A 15,929-nucleotide genomic window follows, 5' to 3' on the forward strand; every position below is an offset into this window, starting at 1 on the left:
CGGGAAGTCAGTGGAAGTTGTGGGGAAATCTGTGGAAGGTGTGGGAAGTCAGTGGAAGTTGTGGGGAAATCTGTGGAAGGTGTGGGAAGTCAGTGGACGGTGTGTGGAAGTCAGTGGAAGGTGTGGGACGTCAGTGGATGGTGTGGGGAAGTCAGTGGAAGTTGTGGGGAAGTCAGTGGAAAGTGTGGGGAAGTCAGTGGAAGGTGTGGGGAAGTCAGTGGAAGGTGTGGGGAAGTCAGTGGAAAGTATGGGAAGTCAGTGGAAGTTGTGGGGAAGTCAGTGGAAGGTGTGGGGAAGTCAGTAGAAGGTGCAGAAAGTCAGTGGAAGGTGTAGGAAGTCAGTGGAAGTTGTGGGGAAGTCAGTGGAAGGTGTGGGAAGTCAGTGGATGTTGTGGGAAGTCAGTGGAAGGTGTGGGAAGTCAGTGGAATGTGTGGGGAAGTCAGTGGAAAGTGTGGGAAGTCAGTGGATGTTGTGGGGAAGTCAGTGGATGTTGTGGGGAAGTCAGTGGAAGGTGTGGGAAGTCAGTGGAAGGTGTGGGAAGTCTGTGGATGTTGTGGGGAAATCAGTGGAAGGTGCGGGAAGTCAGTGGAAGGTGCGGGAAGTCAGGGGAAGTTGTGGGGAAGACAGCGGAAGGTGTGGGGAAGTCAGCGGAAGGTTTGGGGAAGTCAGTGGAAGGTGCGGGAAGTCAGTGGAAGTTGTGGGGAAGTCAGTGGACGTTGTGGGGAAGTCAGTGGAAGTTGTGGGGAAGTCAGTGGAAGGTGTGCGAAGTCAGTGGAAGGTGTGGGGAAGTCAGTGGAAGGGGTGGGGAAGTCAGTGGACGGTGTGGGGAAGTCAGTGGAATGTGCGGAAAGTCAGTGGAAGTTGTGGGGAAGTCAGTGGAAGGAGTGGGAAGTCAGTGGACGGTGTGGGGAAGTCAGTGGACGGTGTGGGGAAGTCAGTGGAAGGAGTTGCAAGTCAGTGGACGGTGTGGGGAAGTTAGTGGACGGTGTGGGGAAGTCAGTGGAACGTGAGGGGAAGTCAGTGGAAGGTGTGGGGAAGTCAGTGGAAGGTGCGGAAAGTCAGTGGAAGGTGTGGGAAGTCAGTGGAAGGTGTGGGGAAGTCAGTGGAAGGTGTGGGAAGTCAGTGGAAGGTGTGGGGAAGTCAGTGGAAGGTGTGGGGAAGTCAGTGGAACGTGAGGGGCAGTCAGTGGAAGGTGTGGGGAAGTCAGTGGAAGTTGTGGGGAAATCAGTGGAAGGTGTGGGAAGTCAGTGGAACGTGAGGGGAAGTCAGTGGAAGGTGTGGGGAAGTCAGTGGAAGGTGCGGAAAGTCAGTGGAAGGTGTGGGAAGTCAGTGGAAGTTGTGGGGAAGTCAGTGGAACGTGAGGGGAAGTCAGTGGAAGGTGTGGGGAAGTCAGTGGAAGGTGTGGGAAGTCAGTAGAAGGTGTGGGGAAGTCAGTGGAAGTTGTGGGGAAGTCAGTGGAAGGTGCGGGAAGTCAGTGGAAGTTGTGGGGAAGTCAGTGGAAGGTGCGGGGAAGTCAGTGGAAGGTTTGGGGATGTCAGTGGAAGGTTTGGGGATGTCAGTGGAAAGTGTGGGGAAGTCAGTGGAAGTTGTGGGGAAGTCAGTGGAAGGTGTGGGAAGTCAGTGGAAGGTGTGCGAAGTCAGTGGACGGTGTGGGGAGGTCAGTGGAATGGGTGGGGGAGTCAGTGGAAGGTGCGGAAAGTCAGTGGAAGTTGTGGGGAAGTCAGTGGACGGAGTGGGAAGTCAGTGGACGGTGTGGGGAAGTCAGTGGACGGTGTCGGGAAGTCAGTGGAAGGAGTGGGAAGTCAGTGAACGGTGTGGGGTAGTCAGTGGAAGGTGTGGGGAAGTCAGTGGAAGGTGTGGGGAAGTCAGTGGAACGTGAGGGGAAGTCAGTGGAAGGTGTGGGAAGTCAGTGGAAGGTGCGGGAAGTCAGTGGAAGTTGTGGGGAAGTCAGTGGAAGGAGTGGGAAGTCAGTGGAAGGTGTGGGGAAGTCAGTGGAAGTTGTGGGAAGTCAGTGGAAGGTGTGGGGAAGTCAGTGGAACGTGAGGGGAAGTCAGTGGAAGGTGTGGGGAAGTCAGTGGAACGTGTGGGAAGTCAGTGGAATTTGTGGGGAAATCTGTGGAAGGTGTGGGAAGTCAGTGGAAGGTGTGGGGAAGTCAGTGGAAGGTGCGGGAAGTCAGTGGAAAGTGTGGGGAAGTCAGTGGACGGTGTGGGGGAGTCAGTGGAATGTGCGGGAAGTCGGTGTGGGGAAATCTGTGGAAGGTGCGGGAAGTCAGTGGAAGTTGTGGGGAAGTCAGTGGAAGGAGTGGGAAGTCAGTGGAAGGTGCGGGAAATCAGTGGAAGGTGTGGGGAAGTCAGTGGAAGGTGTGGGGATGTCAGTGGAAGGTGTGGGAAGTCAGTGGAAGGTGCGGGAAGTCAGTGGAAGGTGCGGGAAGTCAGTGGAAGGTGTGGGGAAGTCAGTGGAAGTTGTGGGGAAGTCAGTGGAAGGTGTGGGGAAATCTGTGGAAGTTGTGGGGAAGTCAGCGGAAGGTGTGGGGAAGTCAGTGGCAGGTGTGGGGAAGTTAGTGGAAGTTGTGGGGAAATCTGTGGAAGGTGTGGGAAGTCAGTGGAAGTTGTGGGGAAATCTGTGGAAGGTGTGGGAAGTCAGTGGACGGTGTGTGGAAGTCAGTGGAAGGTGTGGGACGTCAGTGGATGGTGTGGGGAAGTCAGTGGAAGTTGTGGGGAAGTCAGTGGAAAGTGTGGGGAAGTCAGTGGAAGGTGTGGGGAAGTCAGTGGAAGGTGTGGGGAAGTCAGTGGAAAGTATGGGAAGTCAGTGGAAGTTGTGGGGAAGTCAGTGGAAGGTGTGGGGAAGTCAGTAGAAGGTGCAGAAAGTCAGTGGAAGGTGTAGGAAGTCAGTGGAAGTTGTGGGGAAGTCAGTGGAAGGTGTGGGAAGTCAGTGGATGTTGTGGGAAGTCAGTGGATGTTGTGGGGAAGTCAGTGGAAGGTGTGGGAAGTCAGTGGAATGTGTGGGGAAGTCAGTGGAAAGTGTGGGAAGTCAGTGGATGTTGTGGGGAAGTCAGTGGATGTTGTGGGGAAGTCAGTGGAAGGTGTGGGAAGTCAGTGGAAGGTGTGGGAAGTCTGTGGATGTTGTGGGGAAATCAGTGGAAGGTGCGGGAAGTCAGTGGAATGTGCGGGAAGTCAGGGGAAGTTGTGGGGAAGACAGCGGAAGGTGTGGGGAAGTCAGCGGAAGGTTTGGGGAAGTCAGTGGAAGGTGCGGGAAGTCAGTGGAAGTTGTGGGGAAGTCAGTGGACGTTGTGGGGAAGTCAGTGGAAGTTGTGGGGAAGTCAGTGGAAGGTGTGCGAAGTCAGTGGAAGGTGTGGGGAAGTCAGTGGAAGGGGTGGGGAAGTCAGTGGACGGTGTGGGGAAGTCAGTGGAATGTGCGGAAAGTCAGTGGAAGTTGTGGGGAAGTCAGTGGAAGGAGTGGGAAGTCAGTGGACGGTGTGGGGAAGTCAGTGGACGGTGTGGGGAAGTCAGTGGAACGTGAGGGGAAGTCAGTGGAAGGTGTGGGGAAGTCAGTGGAAGGTGCGGAAAGTCAGTGGAAGGTGTGGGAAGTCAGTGGAAGGTGTGGGGAAGTCAGTGGAAGGTGTGGGAAGTCAGTGGAAGGTGTGGGGAAGTCAGTGGAAGGTGTGGGGAAGTCAGTGGAACGTGAGGGGCAGTCAGTGGAAGGTGTGGGGAAGTCAGTGGAAGGTGTGGGAAGTCAGTGGAAGTTGTGGGGAAATCAGTGGAAGGTGTGGGAAGTCAGTAGAAGGTGTGGGGAAGTCAGTGGACGGTGCGGGGAAGTCAGTGGAAGTTGTGGGGAAGTCAGTGGAAGGTGCTGGAAGTCAGTGGAAGTTGTGGGGAAGTCTGTGGAAGGAGTGGGGAAGTCAGTGGAAGGAGTGGGAAGTCAGTGGAAGGTGTGGGGAAGTCAGTGGAAGTTGTGGGAAGTCAGTGGAAGTTGTGGGAAGTCAGTGGAAGGTGTGGGGAAGTCAGTGGAACGTGAGGGGAAGTCAGTGGAAGGTGTGGGGAAGTCAGTGGATGGTGCGGAAAGTCAGTGGAAGGTGTGGGAAGTCAGTGGAAGTTGTGGGGAAGTCAGTGGAACGTGAGGGGAAGTCAGTGGAAGGTGTGGGGAAGTCAGTGGAAGGTGTGGGAAGTCAGTAGAAGGTGTGGGGAAGTCAGTGGAAGTTGTGGGGAAGTCAGTGGAAGGTGCGGGAAGTCAGTGGAAGTTGTGGGGAAGTCAGTGGAAGGTGCGGGGAAGTCAGTGGAAGGTTTGGGGATGTCAGTGGAAGGTTTGGGGATGTCAGTGGAAAGTGTGGGGAAGTCAGTGGAAGTTGTGGGGAAGTCAGTGGAAGGTGTGGGAAGTCAGTGGAAGGTGTGCGAAGTCAGTGGACGGTGTGGGGAAGTCAGTGGAAGGGGTGGGGGAGTCAGTGGAAGGTGCGGAAAGTCAGTGGAAGTTGTGGGGAAGTCAGTGGATGGAGTGGGAAGTCAGTGGACGGTGTGGGGAAGTCAGTGGACGGTGTCGGGAAGTCAGTGGAAGGAGTGGGAAGTCAGTGAACGGTGTGGGGTAGTCAGTGGAAGGTGTGGGGAAGTCAGTGGAAGGTGTGGGGAAGTCAGTGGAACGTGAGGGGAAGTCAGTGGAAGGTGTGGGAAGTCAGTGGAAGGTGCGGGAAGTCAGTGGAAGTTGTGGGGAAGTCAGTGGAAGGAGTGGGAAGTCAGTGGAAGGTGTGGGGAAGTCAGTGGAAGTTGTGGGAAGTCAGTGGAAGGTGTGGGGAAGTCAGTGGAACGTGAGGGGAAGTCAGTGGAAGGTGTGGGGAAGTCAGTGGAACGTGTGGGAAGTCAGTGGAATTTGTGGGGAAATCTGTGGAAGGTGTGGGAAGTCAGTGGAAGGTGTGGGGAAGTCAGTGGAAGGTGTGGGGGAGTCAGTGGAATGTGCGGGAAGTCGGTGTGGGGAAATCTGTGGAAGGTGCGGGAAGTCAGTGGAAGTTGTGGGGAAGTCAGTGGAAGGAGTGGGAAGTCAGTGGAAGGTGCGGGAAATCAGTGGAAGGTGTGGGGAAGTCAGTGGAAGGTGTGGGGATGTCAGTGGAAGGTGTGGGAAGTCAGTGGAAGGTGCGGGAAGTCAGTGGAAGGTGCGGGAAGTCAGTGGAAGGTGTGGGGAAGTCAGTGGAAGTTGTGGGGACGTCAGTGGAAGGTGTGGGGAAATCTGTGGAAGGTGTGGGGAAGTCAGTGGAAGTTGTGGGGAAGTCAGCGGAAGGTGTGGGGAAGTCAGTGGCAGGTGTGGGGAAGTTAGTGGAAGTTGTGGGGAAATCTGTGGAAGGTGTGGGAAGTCAGTGGAAGTTGTGGGGAAATCTGTGGAAGGTGTGGGAAGTCAGTGGACGGTGTGGGGAAGTCAGTGGAAGGTGTGGGGAAGTCAGTGGAAGTTGTGGGAAGTCAGTGGAAGGTGTGGGGAAGTCAGTGGAACGTGAGGGGAAGTCAGTGGAAGGTGTGGGGAAGTCAGTGGAAGGTGTGGGAAGTCAGTGGAAGTTGTGGGGAAATCTGTGGAAGGTGTGGGAAGTCAGTGGAAGGTGTGGGAAGTCAGTGGAAGTTGTGGGGAAGTCAGTGGAATTTGTGGGGAAGTCAGTGGGTGTTGTGGGGAAGTCAGTGGAAGGAGTGGGAAGTCAGTGGAAGGTGCGGGAAGTCAGTGGAAGGTGTGGGGAAGTCAGTGGAAGGTGCGGGAAGTCAGTGGAAAGTGTGGGGAAGTCAGTGGACGGTGTGGGGGAGTCAGTGGAATGTGCGGTAAGTCGGTGTGGGGAAATCTGTGGAAGGTGCGGGAAGTCAGTGGAAGTTGTGGGGAAGTCAGTGGAAGGAGTGGGAAGTCAGTGGAAGGTGCGGGAAGTCAGTGGAAGGTGTGGGGAAGTCAGTGGAAGGTGTGGGGATGTCAGTGGAAGGTGTGGGAAGTCAGTGGAAGGTGCGGGAAGTCAGTGGAAGGTGTGGGGAAGTCAGTGGAAGTTGTGGGGAAGTCAGTGGAAGGTGTGGGGAAATCTGTGGAAGGTGTGCGGAAGTCAGTGGAAGTTGTGGGGAAGTCAGCGGAAGGTGTGCGGAAGTCAGTGGCAGGTGTGGGGAAGTTAGTGGAAGTTGTGGGGAAATCTGTGGAAGGTGTGGGAAGTCAGTGGAAGTTGTGGGGAAATCTGTGGAAGGTGTGGGAAGTCAGTGGAAGGTGTGGGGAAGTCAGTGGAAGTTGTGGGGAAATCTGTGGAAGGTGTGGGGAAGTCAGTGGAAGTTGTGGGGAAGTCTGGAAGGTGTGGGGAAGTCAGTGGACGGTGTGGGAAGTCAGTGGAAGGTGCGGGAAGTCAGTGGAAGGTGCGGGAAGTCAGTGGAAGGTGCGGGAAGTCAGTGGAAGGTGCGGGAAGTCAGTGGAAGTTGTGGGAAAGTCAGTGGATGGTGTGGGGAAGTCAGTGGACGTTGTGGGAAGTCAGTGGAAGGTGTGGGGAAGTCAGCGGAAGGTGCGGGAAGTCAGTGGAAGGTGTGTGGAAGTCAGTGGATGGTGTGGGGAAGTCAGTGGAAGGTGTAGGGAAGTCAGTGGACGGTGTGGGGGAGTCAGTGGAAGGTGCGGGAAGTCAGTGGAAGTTGTGGGGATGTCAGTGGAATGTGTGGGGAAGTCAGTGGAAGGAGTGGGAAGTCAGTGGAAGGAGTGGGGAAGTCAGTGGAAAGTGTGGGGATGTCAGTGGAAGGTGTGGGGAAGTCAGTGGAAGGTGTGGGGAAGTCAGTGGAAGGTGTGGGAAGTCAGTGTAAGGTGTGGGGAAGTCAGTGGACGGTGTGGGGAAGTCAGTGGAAGCTGTGGAATGTCAGTGGAAGGTGTGGGAAGTCAGTGGATGGTGTGGGGAAGTCAGTGGAAGGTGTGGGGAAGTCAGTGGACGGTGTGGGGAAGTCAGTGGAAGCTGTGGAATGTCAGTGGAAGGTGTGGGAAGTCAGTGGAAGCTGTGGAATGTCAGTGGAAGTTGTGGGAAAGTCAGTGGAAGGAGTGGGAAGACAGTGGAAGGTGTGGGGAAGTCAGTGTAAGGTGTGGGGAAGTCAGTGGACGGTGTGGGGAAGTCAGTGGAAGCTGTGGAATGTCAGTGGAAGGAGTGGGAAGTCAGTGGAAGGAGTGGGAAGTCAGTGGAAGGTGTGGGAAGTCAGTGGAAGGTGTGGGGAAGTCAGTGGACGGTGTGGGAAGTCAGTGGACGGTGTGGGGATGTCATTGGAAGGTGCGGGAAGTCAGTGGAAGGTGAGGGGAAGTCAGTGGAAGGTGTGGGGAAGTCATTGGAAGGTGCGGGAAGTCAGTGGAAGGTGAGGGGATGTCAGTGTAAGGGGTGGGGAAGTCAGTGGAAGTTGAGGGAAGTCAGTGGAAGGTGTGGGGAAGTCATTGGAAGGTGCGGGAAGTCAGTGGAAGTTGTGGGGAAGTCAGTGGAAGGAGTGGGAAGTCAGTGGATGTTGTGGGGAAGTCAATGGAAGGTGTGGGAAGTCTGTGGTCAGTGTGGGAAGTCAGTGGAAGTTGTGGGAAGTCAGTGGAAGGTGAGGGGAAGTCAGTGGAAGAGGTGGGGAAGTCAGTGGTCGGTGTGGGGAAGTCAGTGGAAGTTGTGGGGAAGTCAGTGGAAGGGGTGGGGAAGTCAGTGGACAGTGTGGGGAAGTCAGTGGAAGTTGAGGGAAGTCAGTGGAAGGGGTGGGGAAGTCAGTGGACAGTGTGGGGAAGTCAGTGGAAGTTGAGGGAAGTCAGTGGAAGGTGTGGGGAAGTCAGTGGAAGTTGAGGGAAGTCAGTGGAAGGTGTGGGGAAGTCAGTGGAAGGTGTGGGGAAGTCAGTGGACGGTGTGGGGAAGTCAGTGGAAGGTGTGGGAAGTCAGTGGAAGTTGTGGGGAAGTCAGTGGAAGGAGTGGGAAGTCAGTGGAAGGTGCGGGAAGTCAGTGGAAGTTGAGTGAAGTCAGTGGCAGGTGCGGGAAGTCAGTGGAAGGTGTGGGGAAGTCAGTGGACGGTGTGGGGAAGTCAGTGGAAGGTGTGGGGAAGTCAGTGGACGATGTGGGATGTCAGTGGAAGGTGAAGGAAGTCAGTGGAAGGTGTGGGAAGTCAGTGGAAGTTGTGGGGAAGTCAGTGGAAGGAGTGGGAAGTCAGTGGAAGTTGAGTGAAGTCAGTGGAAGGTGCGGGAAGTCAGTGGAAGTTGAGGGAAGTCAGTGGCAGGTGTGGGGTAGTCAGTGGAAGGTGTTCTAAAGGACCAGGTATATATGAGATGAGATTTGATAGAGAAATACAAAATTATAAAGTTCCACATGGAAGGTTAGTTAAGAAGGTTCAGTTGTTAGGTATTAATGATGGAGTAATAAAATGGATTCAACAGTGGCTGGATGGGAGATGCCAGAGAGTAGTGGTGGGTAACTGTTTATCGGGATGGAGGCCGGTGACTAGCGGGGTGCCTCAGGGATCTGTTTTGGGCCCAATGTTGTTTGTAATATACATAAATGATCTGGATGATGGGGTGGTAAATTGGATTAGTAAGTATGCCGATGATACTAAGGTAGGAAGTGTTGTGGATAATGAGGTGGGTTTTCAAAGCTTCCAGGGAGATTTATGCCGGTTAGAAGAATGGGCTGAACGTTGGCAGATAGAGTTTAATGCTGAGAAGTGTGAGGTTCTACATTTTGGCAGGAATAATCCAAATAGAACATACAGAGTAAATGGTAGGGCATTGAGGAATGCAGAGGAACAGAGAGATCTAGGAATAACAGTGCATAGTTCCCTGAAGGTGGAGTCTCATGTAGGTAGGGTGGTGAAGAAGGCTTTTGGAACGCTGGCCTTTATAAATCAGAGCATTGAGTACAGAAGTTGGGATGTAATGTTAAAATTGTACAAGGCATTGGGAAGGCCAAATTTGGAATATTGTGTACAGTTCTGGTCACTGAATTATAGGAAAGATATCAATAAGTTAGAGAGAGGGCAGTGACGATTTACTAGGATGTTACCTGGGTTTCAGCACTTAAGTTACAGAGAAAGGTTGAACAAGTTAGGTCTCTATTCATTGGAGCGTAGAAGGTTGAGGGGGGATTTGATCGAGGTATTTAAAATTTTGAGAGGGATAGATAGTGTTGACGTGAATAGGCTGTTTCCATTGGGAGCAGGGGAGATTCAAACGAGAGGACATGATTTGAGAGTTAGGGGGCAAAAGTTTAAGGGAAACACGAGGGGGTATTTCTTTACTCAGAGAGTGATAGCTGTGTGGAATGAGCTTCCTGTAGAAGTAGTAGAGACCAGTTCAGTTGTGTCATTTAAGGTAAAATTGGATAGGTATATGGACAGGAAAGGAGTGGAGGGTTATGGGCTGAGTGCCGGTAGGTGGGAATAGGTGAGATTAAGAGTTCGGCACGGACTAGGAGGGCCGAGATGGCCTGTTTCCGTGCTGTGATTGTTATATGGTTATATAAAGGGTATAGATAAGGTAAATGCAAGCAAGCTTTTTCTACCAAGGCTGGGTGGGACTACAACCAGAAGTCATGGGTTAAGGGTGAAAGGTGAGAAGTTTAAGGGGAACATGAGGGAAATCTTCATTCGGAGGGTGGTGAGAGTGTGGAATGAGCTGCCAGCATGTGGTGCATGCAAGCTTGATCTCAACGTTTAAGAGAAGTTTGGATAAGTACATGGTAGTAGTGGTATGAAAGGGAATGGTCCTGGTGGGGATTGACGGGAGTAGGCAGTTTAAATGTTTCAGCATGGACTATAGGGGCCAAAGGTCCTGTTTCTGTGCTGTACTTCTTTATGACTCTAAGTGTCAGTACTGCTATACTGTTTACTTTTCAACTTGTATTTTAACTGCACCTTATTATTTATTAATTTATTTATGGTAGTGTTACCTTACTTTTGTGTGTGTTTTAAGTGCATTTGGCCAGAGGAACATTGTTTCATTTGGTGGCATACACGTGTACGGTTGAATGACAATAAGCTGAGCTTGAGGCTGTCTCACTAAGTTCACTTCACGAGTCCAGTGACAACACTCGTGAAGGAACAGGGAGAACAATGACCATACCCAGAATAAATGAATAACATACCAAGGTCCCCCAGTAAGTGCCAGAACAAGAGTTGGGAGAGACAGCCGCCGACTTTGCTCTAAAGACCCAGCAAGGAACTCTGCAAGGGTTTACTCAGTCAAACAGGAGGGCCGTGACTTGAGGTGGAGAGACCAGGTCTCAGCATAAATTGGAATGGTTAGGGATATAATCCGGAATTATTTAAAAGGTTTTTATTTGATATGTGTCTGCCAGGACCAGGATTGCTCTGCCTGTTTACCATTGACAGGACACGGGAGTGAGACACTATGTGCCAGACGGTTATCGACATCAACGGAAGGCAGGAGTTAGTTGTACCTTGGCAAGGACTTCAGCTTCCTCTTCATGCGCTGAGCTGGAGGGCGAGGGAGTGGCCGACTTACTTCCGGGGGGTGAGGGTGAGCCATGTGTGTGGACACTGCGACCCATGTTCAGGCCAACGTGAGCACTGAATTGTGAATGGCTGATGGCAGGCATGTGACTGGGCGGCAGAATTCCTGACCGACTGACCATGGGGCGTTGGGCTTCAGAATCGTACGGAGGAGCTTCGGGGTGACCCACTCCATGCATCTGCTGAAGAAAGATGGGGTTTAAACACCTTATTAGTAGCCGGAGCCAGGATCTCTGTAACGAGTTGTGCAGTGGTGGCTGTCGCAGTGTTGGATGAGGATATACAATGATTATGTTTCTAGTAGTTTAGCTTTCCTATGCTTGCCTATAATCTTTATATAATCACCTATATATCGCCCATTTTGTTCAGTGAATTTTCTAGGAATTATAGAATAGCTGATTCTGAAAGCTTCTCAGTTTTCTGTCAGTGTCACTCCACTAGGATCTGTCACTGCGATATTGATATCGCTATGAGACGACCACAACTTTTTCTTTGTTTGTTCTTTATTAACACTTTATAAAATGGGTGCAACCACCAGGTTTTCTACCTGTCCCATTCTTGACTTCCAAAGAACTTCAGCATCAATACGAGGCTGAGTGATAAACTGAAGTTTCCTGAATGAGAAACCTTGCCTGACAAATCGTTGGAAATCTTTGAGGACAAACCTGCAGGAGAGACAAAGGAGGGTCACTGGATGCTGTTTACTTGGATTTTCAGAAGGCCTTTGACAAGGTACTGCACATAAACTGCCTAACAAGAGCCCATGGTATTACAGGAAAGATACTAGCATGGATAGAAGATTGGCTGACTGGCAGGAGGCAAAGAGTGGGGATAAAGGGGGACTTTTCTGGTTGGCAGCTGGTGGCTAGTGATGTTCTGCAGGGGTTGGTGTTGGTACCAACATGTTATACATCGATGATTTGGATGATGGTACTGTATTACCTGTGTGGCCTGGTATGCAGATGATACAAATACAGTGATGTTGAGGAGACAGGGAGTCTGTAGAACAACATAGACAGATCGGGAGAATAGACAAAGAAATAGCAGATGGAATATAGTGTAGGGAGGTGTACGGTCATGCACTTTGGTAAAAGGAATAAAGGTGTATTTTCTAAGTGGGGAGACAGCTCATAAATCAGAGCTGCAAAGTTTGGATTTGGGAGCCCTTAGGCAGACTTAAAGGTTAACTTGCAGGTTGAGTCGGTGGTGAGGAAGGCAAATGCAATGTTAGCATTCATTTTGAGAGGACTAGAATATAACAGCAGGGATGTGACGGCACTGGTCACACTGCACTTGGAGTATTGTGAGCAGAGAGAAAAACATGAGCTGGCTCTGGAGAGAGTCCAGAGGAGGTTCAGGAAAATGATTCTGCGAATGAAATGGTTAATATATGAGGAGCATTTAATGGCTCTGGGCCTGCACTTGCTGGAGTTTAGAAGGGGGCCCCCCCCTTCCCCCTCCCGGGAAGGTGATCTCATTGAAACCTCTCGAACATGGAAAACCCTAGATTGAGTGGACATGGTGAGGATGTTTCCTACAGGGGGGAGTCTAGGATCAGAGGGCACAACCTTGGTATAGAAGGACGTCCATTTAGCACGGAGGTGAGAAGGAATTTCCTTAGCCAGAGGGTGAGGAATCTGTGGAATTCATTGTCACAGGCAGCTTTGGAGGTCAAGTCACTGAGCATAGTTAACGTGGAGGTTGGTAGGTTCTTGATTAATAAAGGCTGCAAAGGTTACAGAAAAAAAACAGAAGAATGATAGAATGGCAGAACAGACTTGATGGGCTGAATGGCCTAATTCTATTTCTTAAGGTCTTAATTCCAGTCACCATTTTGGAAATGTTGTGACTGTAAATTGTGCCCTTTCACATTCTCCTTCAGCCTGGGCCCTGGATTCCCCCGAGGTGATCACAGCATCACACAGGAATCTACAAGCCATCTGATCAAAGCTTCGAACAATAAATATTAGTCCACATCAGTCACCAGTCTGATTCCTGTGTCACTCTGAATCCTGCTTTTGGAGCTTATGAGTCTGGTGGGAAATGAAACACAAGAGAGTCTGCAGATACTGGAAATCCAGAGCAATACATCAAAACACAGAAAACCTACAGCACAATACAGGCCCTTCGGCCCACAAGGTTGTGCCGAACACGTCCCTACCTTAGAAATTACTAGGCTTACCTACAGCCCTCTATTTTACCAAGCTCCATGTACCTGTCTAAAAGTCTCTTGAAAGACCCTATCGTATCCACCTCCACCACTGTTGCCGGCAGCCCATTCCACACACTCACCACTCTCTGAGTAGAAAACTTAACCCCACCAGCTTCCAGGTCCAATGTATAATTCTCCGTAACTTCCGCCATCTCCAACGGGATCCCACTACCAAGCACATCTTTCCCTCCCCTCTTTCTGCTTTCCGCAGGGATCGCTCCCTACATGACTCCCTTGTCCACTCGTCCTCCCCATCCCTTCCCACTGATCTCCCTCCTGGCATTTATCCTTGTAAACGGAACAAGTGCTACACCTGCCCTTACACTTCCTCCCTCACCACCATTCAGGGCCCCAGACAGTCCTTCCAGGTGAGGCGACACTTCACCTGTGAGTCGGCTGGTGTGGTATACTGCGTCCGGTGCTCCCGGTGTGGCCTTTTATATATTGGTGAGACCCGACGCAGACTGGTAGATCGTTTCGCTGAACACCTACGCTCTGTCCGCCAGAGAAAGCAGGATCTCCCAGTGGCCACACATTTTAATTCCACGTCCCATTCCCATTCTGATATGTCTATCCATGGCCTCCTCTACTGTCAAGGTGAATCCAAACTCAGGTTGGAGGAACAACACCTTATATACCGTCTGGGTAGCTTCCAACCTGATGGCATGAACATTGCCTTCTCTAACTTCCGTTAATGTCCCTCCTCCCCTTCTTACCTCATCCCTGACATATTTAGTTGTTTGTTTTTTTTTCTCTCTCTCTGCCCATCACTCTGCCTGTTCTCCATCTCCCACTGGTGCTTTCTTCCTCCCGAGGCCTCCCGTCCCATGATCCTTTCCTTTCTCCAGCTCTGTATCACTTTCGCCAATCACCTTTCCAGCTCTTAGCTTCATCCCACCCCCTCCAGTCTTCTCCTATCATTTTGCATTTCCCCCTCCCCCCACTACTTTCAAATCTCTTACTATCTTTCCTTTCAGTTAGTCCTGACGAAGGGTCTCGGCCCAAAACTTCAACAGTGCTTCTCCTTATAGATGCTGCCTGGCCTGCTGTGTTCCACCAGCATTTTGTGTGTGTTGTTGTTTGAATTTCCAGCATCTGCAGCTTTCTTCGTGTTTGCCCTGACATCTGCTCTGTACTTACTCCCCAGCACCTTAAACCTGTGTCCTCTTGTGGCAGCCATTTCAGCCCTGGGGAAAAGCCTCTGACATCCACACGATCAATCCCTCTCATCATCTTCTACACCTCTATCAGGTCACCTCTCATCCTCCGTCGCTCCAAGGAGAAAAGGCTGAGTTCACTCAACCTATTCTCAAAAGACATGCTCCCCAATCCAGACAACATCCTTATAAATCTCCTCTGCACCCTTTCTATGGCTTCTACATCCTTGCTGCAGTGAGGTGACCAGAACTGAGCACAGTACTCCAAGTGGGGTCTGACCAAGGTCCTATATAGCTGCAACATTACCTCTTGGTTCCTAAACTCAATTCTACGATTGATGAAGGCCAATACACCACACACCTTCTTAACCACAGAGTCAACCTGCGCAGCTGCTTTGAGCATCCTATGGACTCGGATCCCAAGATCCCTCTGATCCTCCACACTGCCAAGAGTCTTACCATTAATACTATATTCTGCCATCATATTTGACACACAAAAGGCTGCAGGAACTCTGCAGGTCAGGCAACATCTATGGAGGGAAATAAACAGCTGACCCTTGGCCCCTCCATAGATGCTGCCTGACTTGCTGAGCTCCCCCAGCGTTCTGCGCATGGGACTGGTGTGGCTACAGCTGACAGAAAGCCACTCAGAAGGGCTTAATGGGGATGGTGGCTTTGCAGGTGAGCCCACCTCTAGCTCTCCGCAGCCGCACTGGTACAGCCTTCTTCATCCACTCCTAACTCTGGGGAGTGGGTGGAAGAGACCAGCTCAGAGTTGGCTCTGCTGTGCGGGATCAGGCACAAAGTACCTCAGTAAATCAGTGGGCTTAATATAACCTTGTGGTCACTTTTACTGAAACCTGCCCACACAGGGATATATGACAATGGACACTGTTTTGTACTAATTCTCATTTGCCAGCCAGCTGCATCATTCCTCTCCCCTGTGCCCCCCTCCTCTCCACCAGTCCAGGTCCTACAATTTGTCCACTGTTCAGGTAACTAACTCAATCCCACCTTACCCCTGCAGACCCAGCCTAAGGAACAACTATCAGCACACTCCACTACCCAGCACAATGATGCCTCACATTCCAGTCTGCTGAAACGTTCCGTTATTTGATCTTCTGTTCCATCGAGTAAGAAATGGCAGGATTAGCATACACCAGCCCATGAGAAGGGTGGTCAGGCTGTGGCAGTTAGCTGGTGCACACACTCCACACCTGGTTTTAGAACATTACAGCACAGTACAGGCCTTTTGGCTCATGATGATGTGCCAACATTTTGACCTACTCTAAGATCTATCTGACCCTACCTTCCTACATAGCCCTGTATTTTTCTATCATCCACACATCTCTCTGAAAGACTCTTATATATGTCCTTAATGTATCTACCTCTATCACCAGCCCTGGCAGTGTGTTACAAACACCCACTACTATCTGTGTAAAGAACATCCTCCATACACTTTCCTCCAATCATCTTAAAATTCTGCCCCCTCACATTAGCCATTTTCAGCCTGGGAAGAAGTGTCTGACTGTCCTCATGATCTATGTCTCTTATCATCTTGTACACCTCCATCAACTCATCTCCTCCTCCCTCCTAGTCCTAGTTCGCTCAGACGATCCTCATAAGACATGCTCTCTAACCAGGCACTATTCTGGTAACTCTCCTCATGCACCTGCTTTAAAAGCCTTCACATGCTTGGAACTGGTGGAGGGAGGGAGTGAGGAGGGGGAGGAGAGAGAGGGAGGGAGAGAGGGGGTAGGAGAGAGAGAGGGAGGGAGGGAGGGGGGAGGAGAGAGAGAGAGAGAGAGAGAGAGAGAGAGAGAGAGATGGAATCCCAGAGGACCACAGCAATCCACTGACCCAATGATGTGCTCAAAATCGAGGTATTATTGTTTCAGGCATACATGTGCAGGATCTAAATACACAAACTGAGTGGCTGACTAAAGCTTTTGGATGAAGTCTAGCTACAGAGAGTGGTGGGTGCATGGAACACCCTGCCAGGGATGATAGGAGAGGCAGATATATCAGGGGGGAAACTGAAAAAGACTCTTAGATAGGCACAGTGGAGAGTACACTCTTAGATAGGCTATGTTAGATTGATCTTGGAGTACATTAAA

General features: G+C 51.2%; 1 protein-coding gene across 3 annotated transcripts in view; it reads right to left on the minus strand.

The window, feature by feature from the left end:
* The window catches only part of tox2 (TOX high mobility group box family member 2), a 234,866-nt gene that overhangs the window by 59,189 nt on the left and 159,748 nt on the right, over positions 1 to 15,929 (minus strand). The window contains exon 4 of one of the 3 annotated variants that reach the window (XM_059981067.1): positions 10,371 to 10,622. The exons of 1 other annotated variant lie outside the window; for it this stretch is intronic. In XM_059981067.1, the coding sequence (XP_059837050.1) occupies positions 10,371 to 10,622 (252 nt within the window). Of the gene's footprint in view, positions 1 to 10,370; positions 10,626 to 15,929 lie in introns of all 3 variants that reach the window. One more of the 3 variants, XM_059981066.1, reaches the window with a different exon arrangement.

The sequence above is a fragment of the Hypanus sabinus genome, chromosome 9, assembly GCF_030144855.1.
Source record: "Hypanus sabinus isolate sHypSab1 chromosome 9, sHypSab1.hap1, whole genome shotgun sequence".
NCBI classification, from domain to species: domain Eukaryota; kingdom Metazoa; phylum Chordata; class Chondrichthyes; order Myliobatiformes; family Dasyatidae; genus Hypanus; species Hypanus sabinus.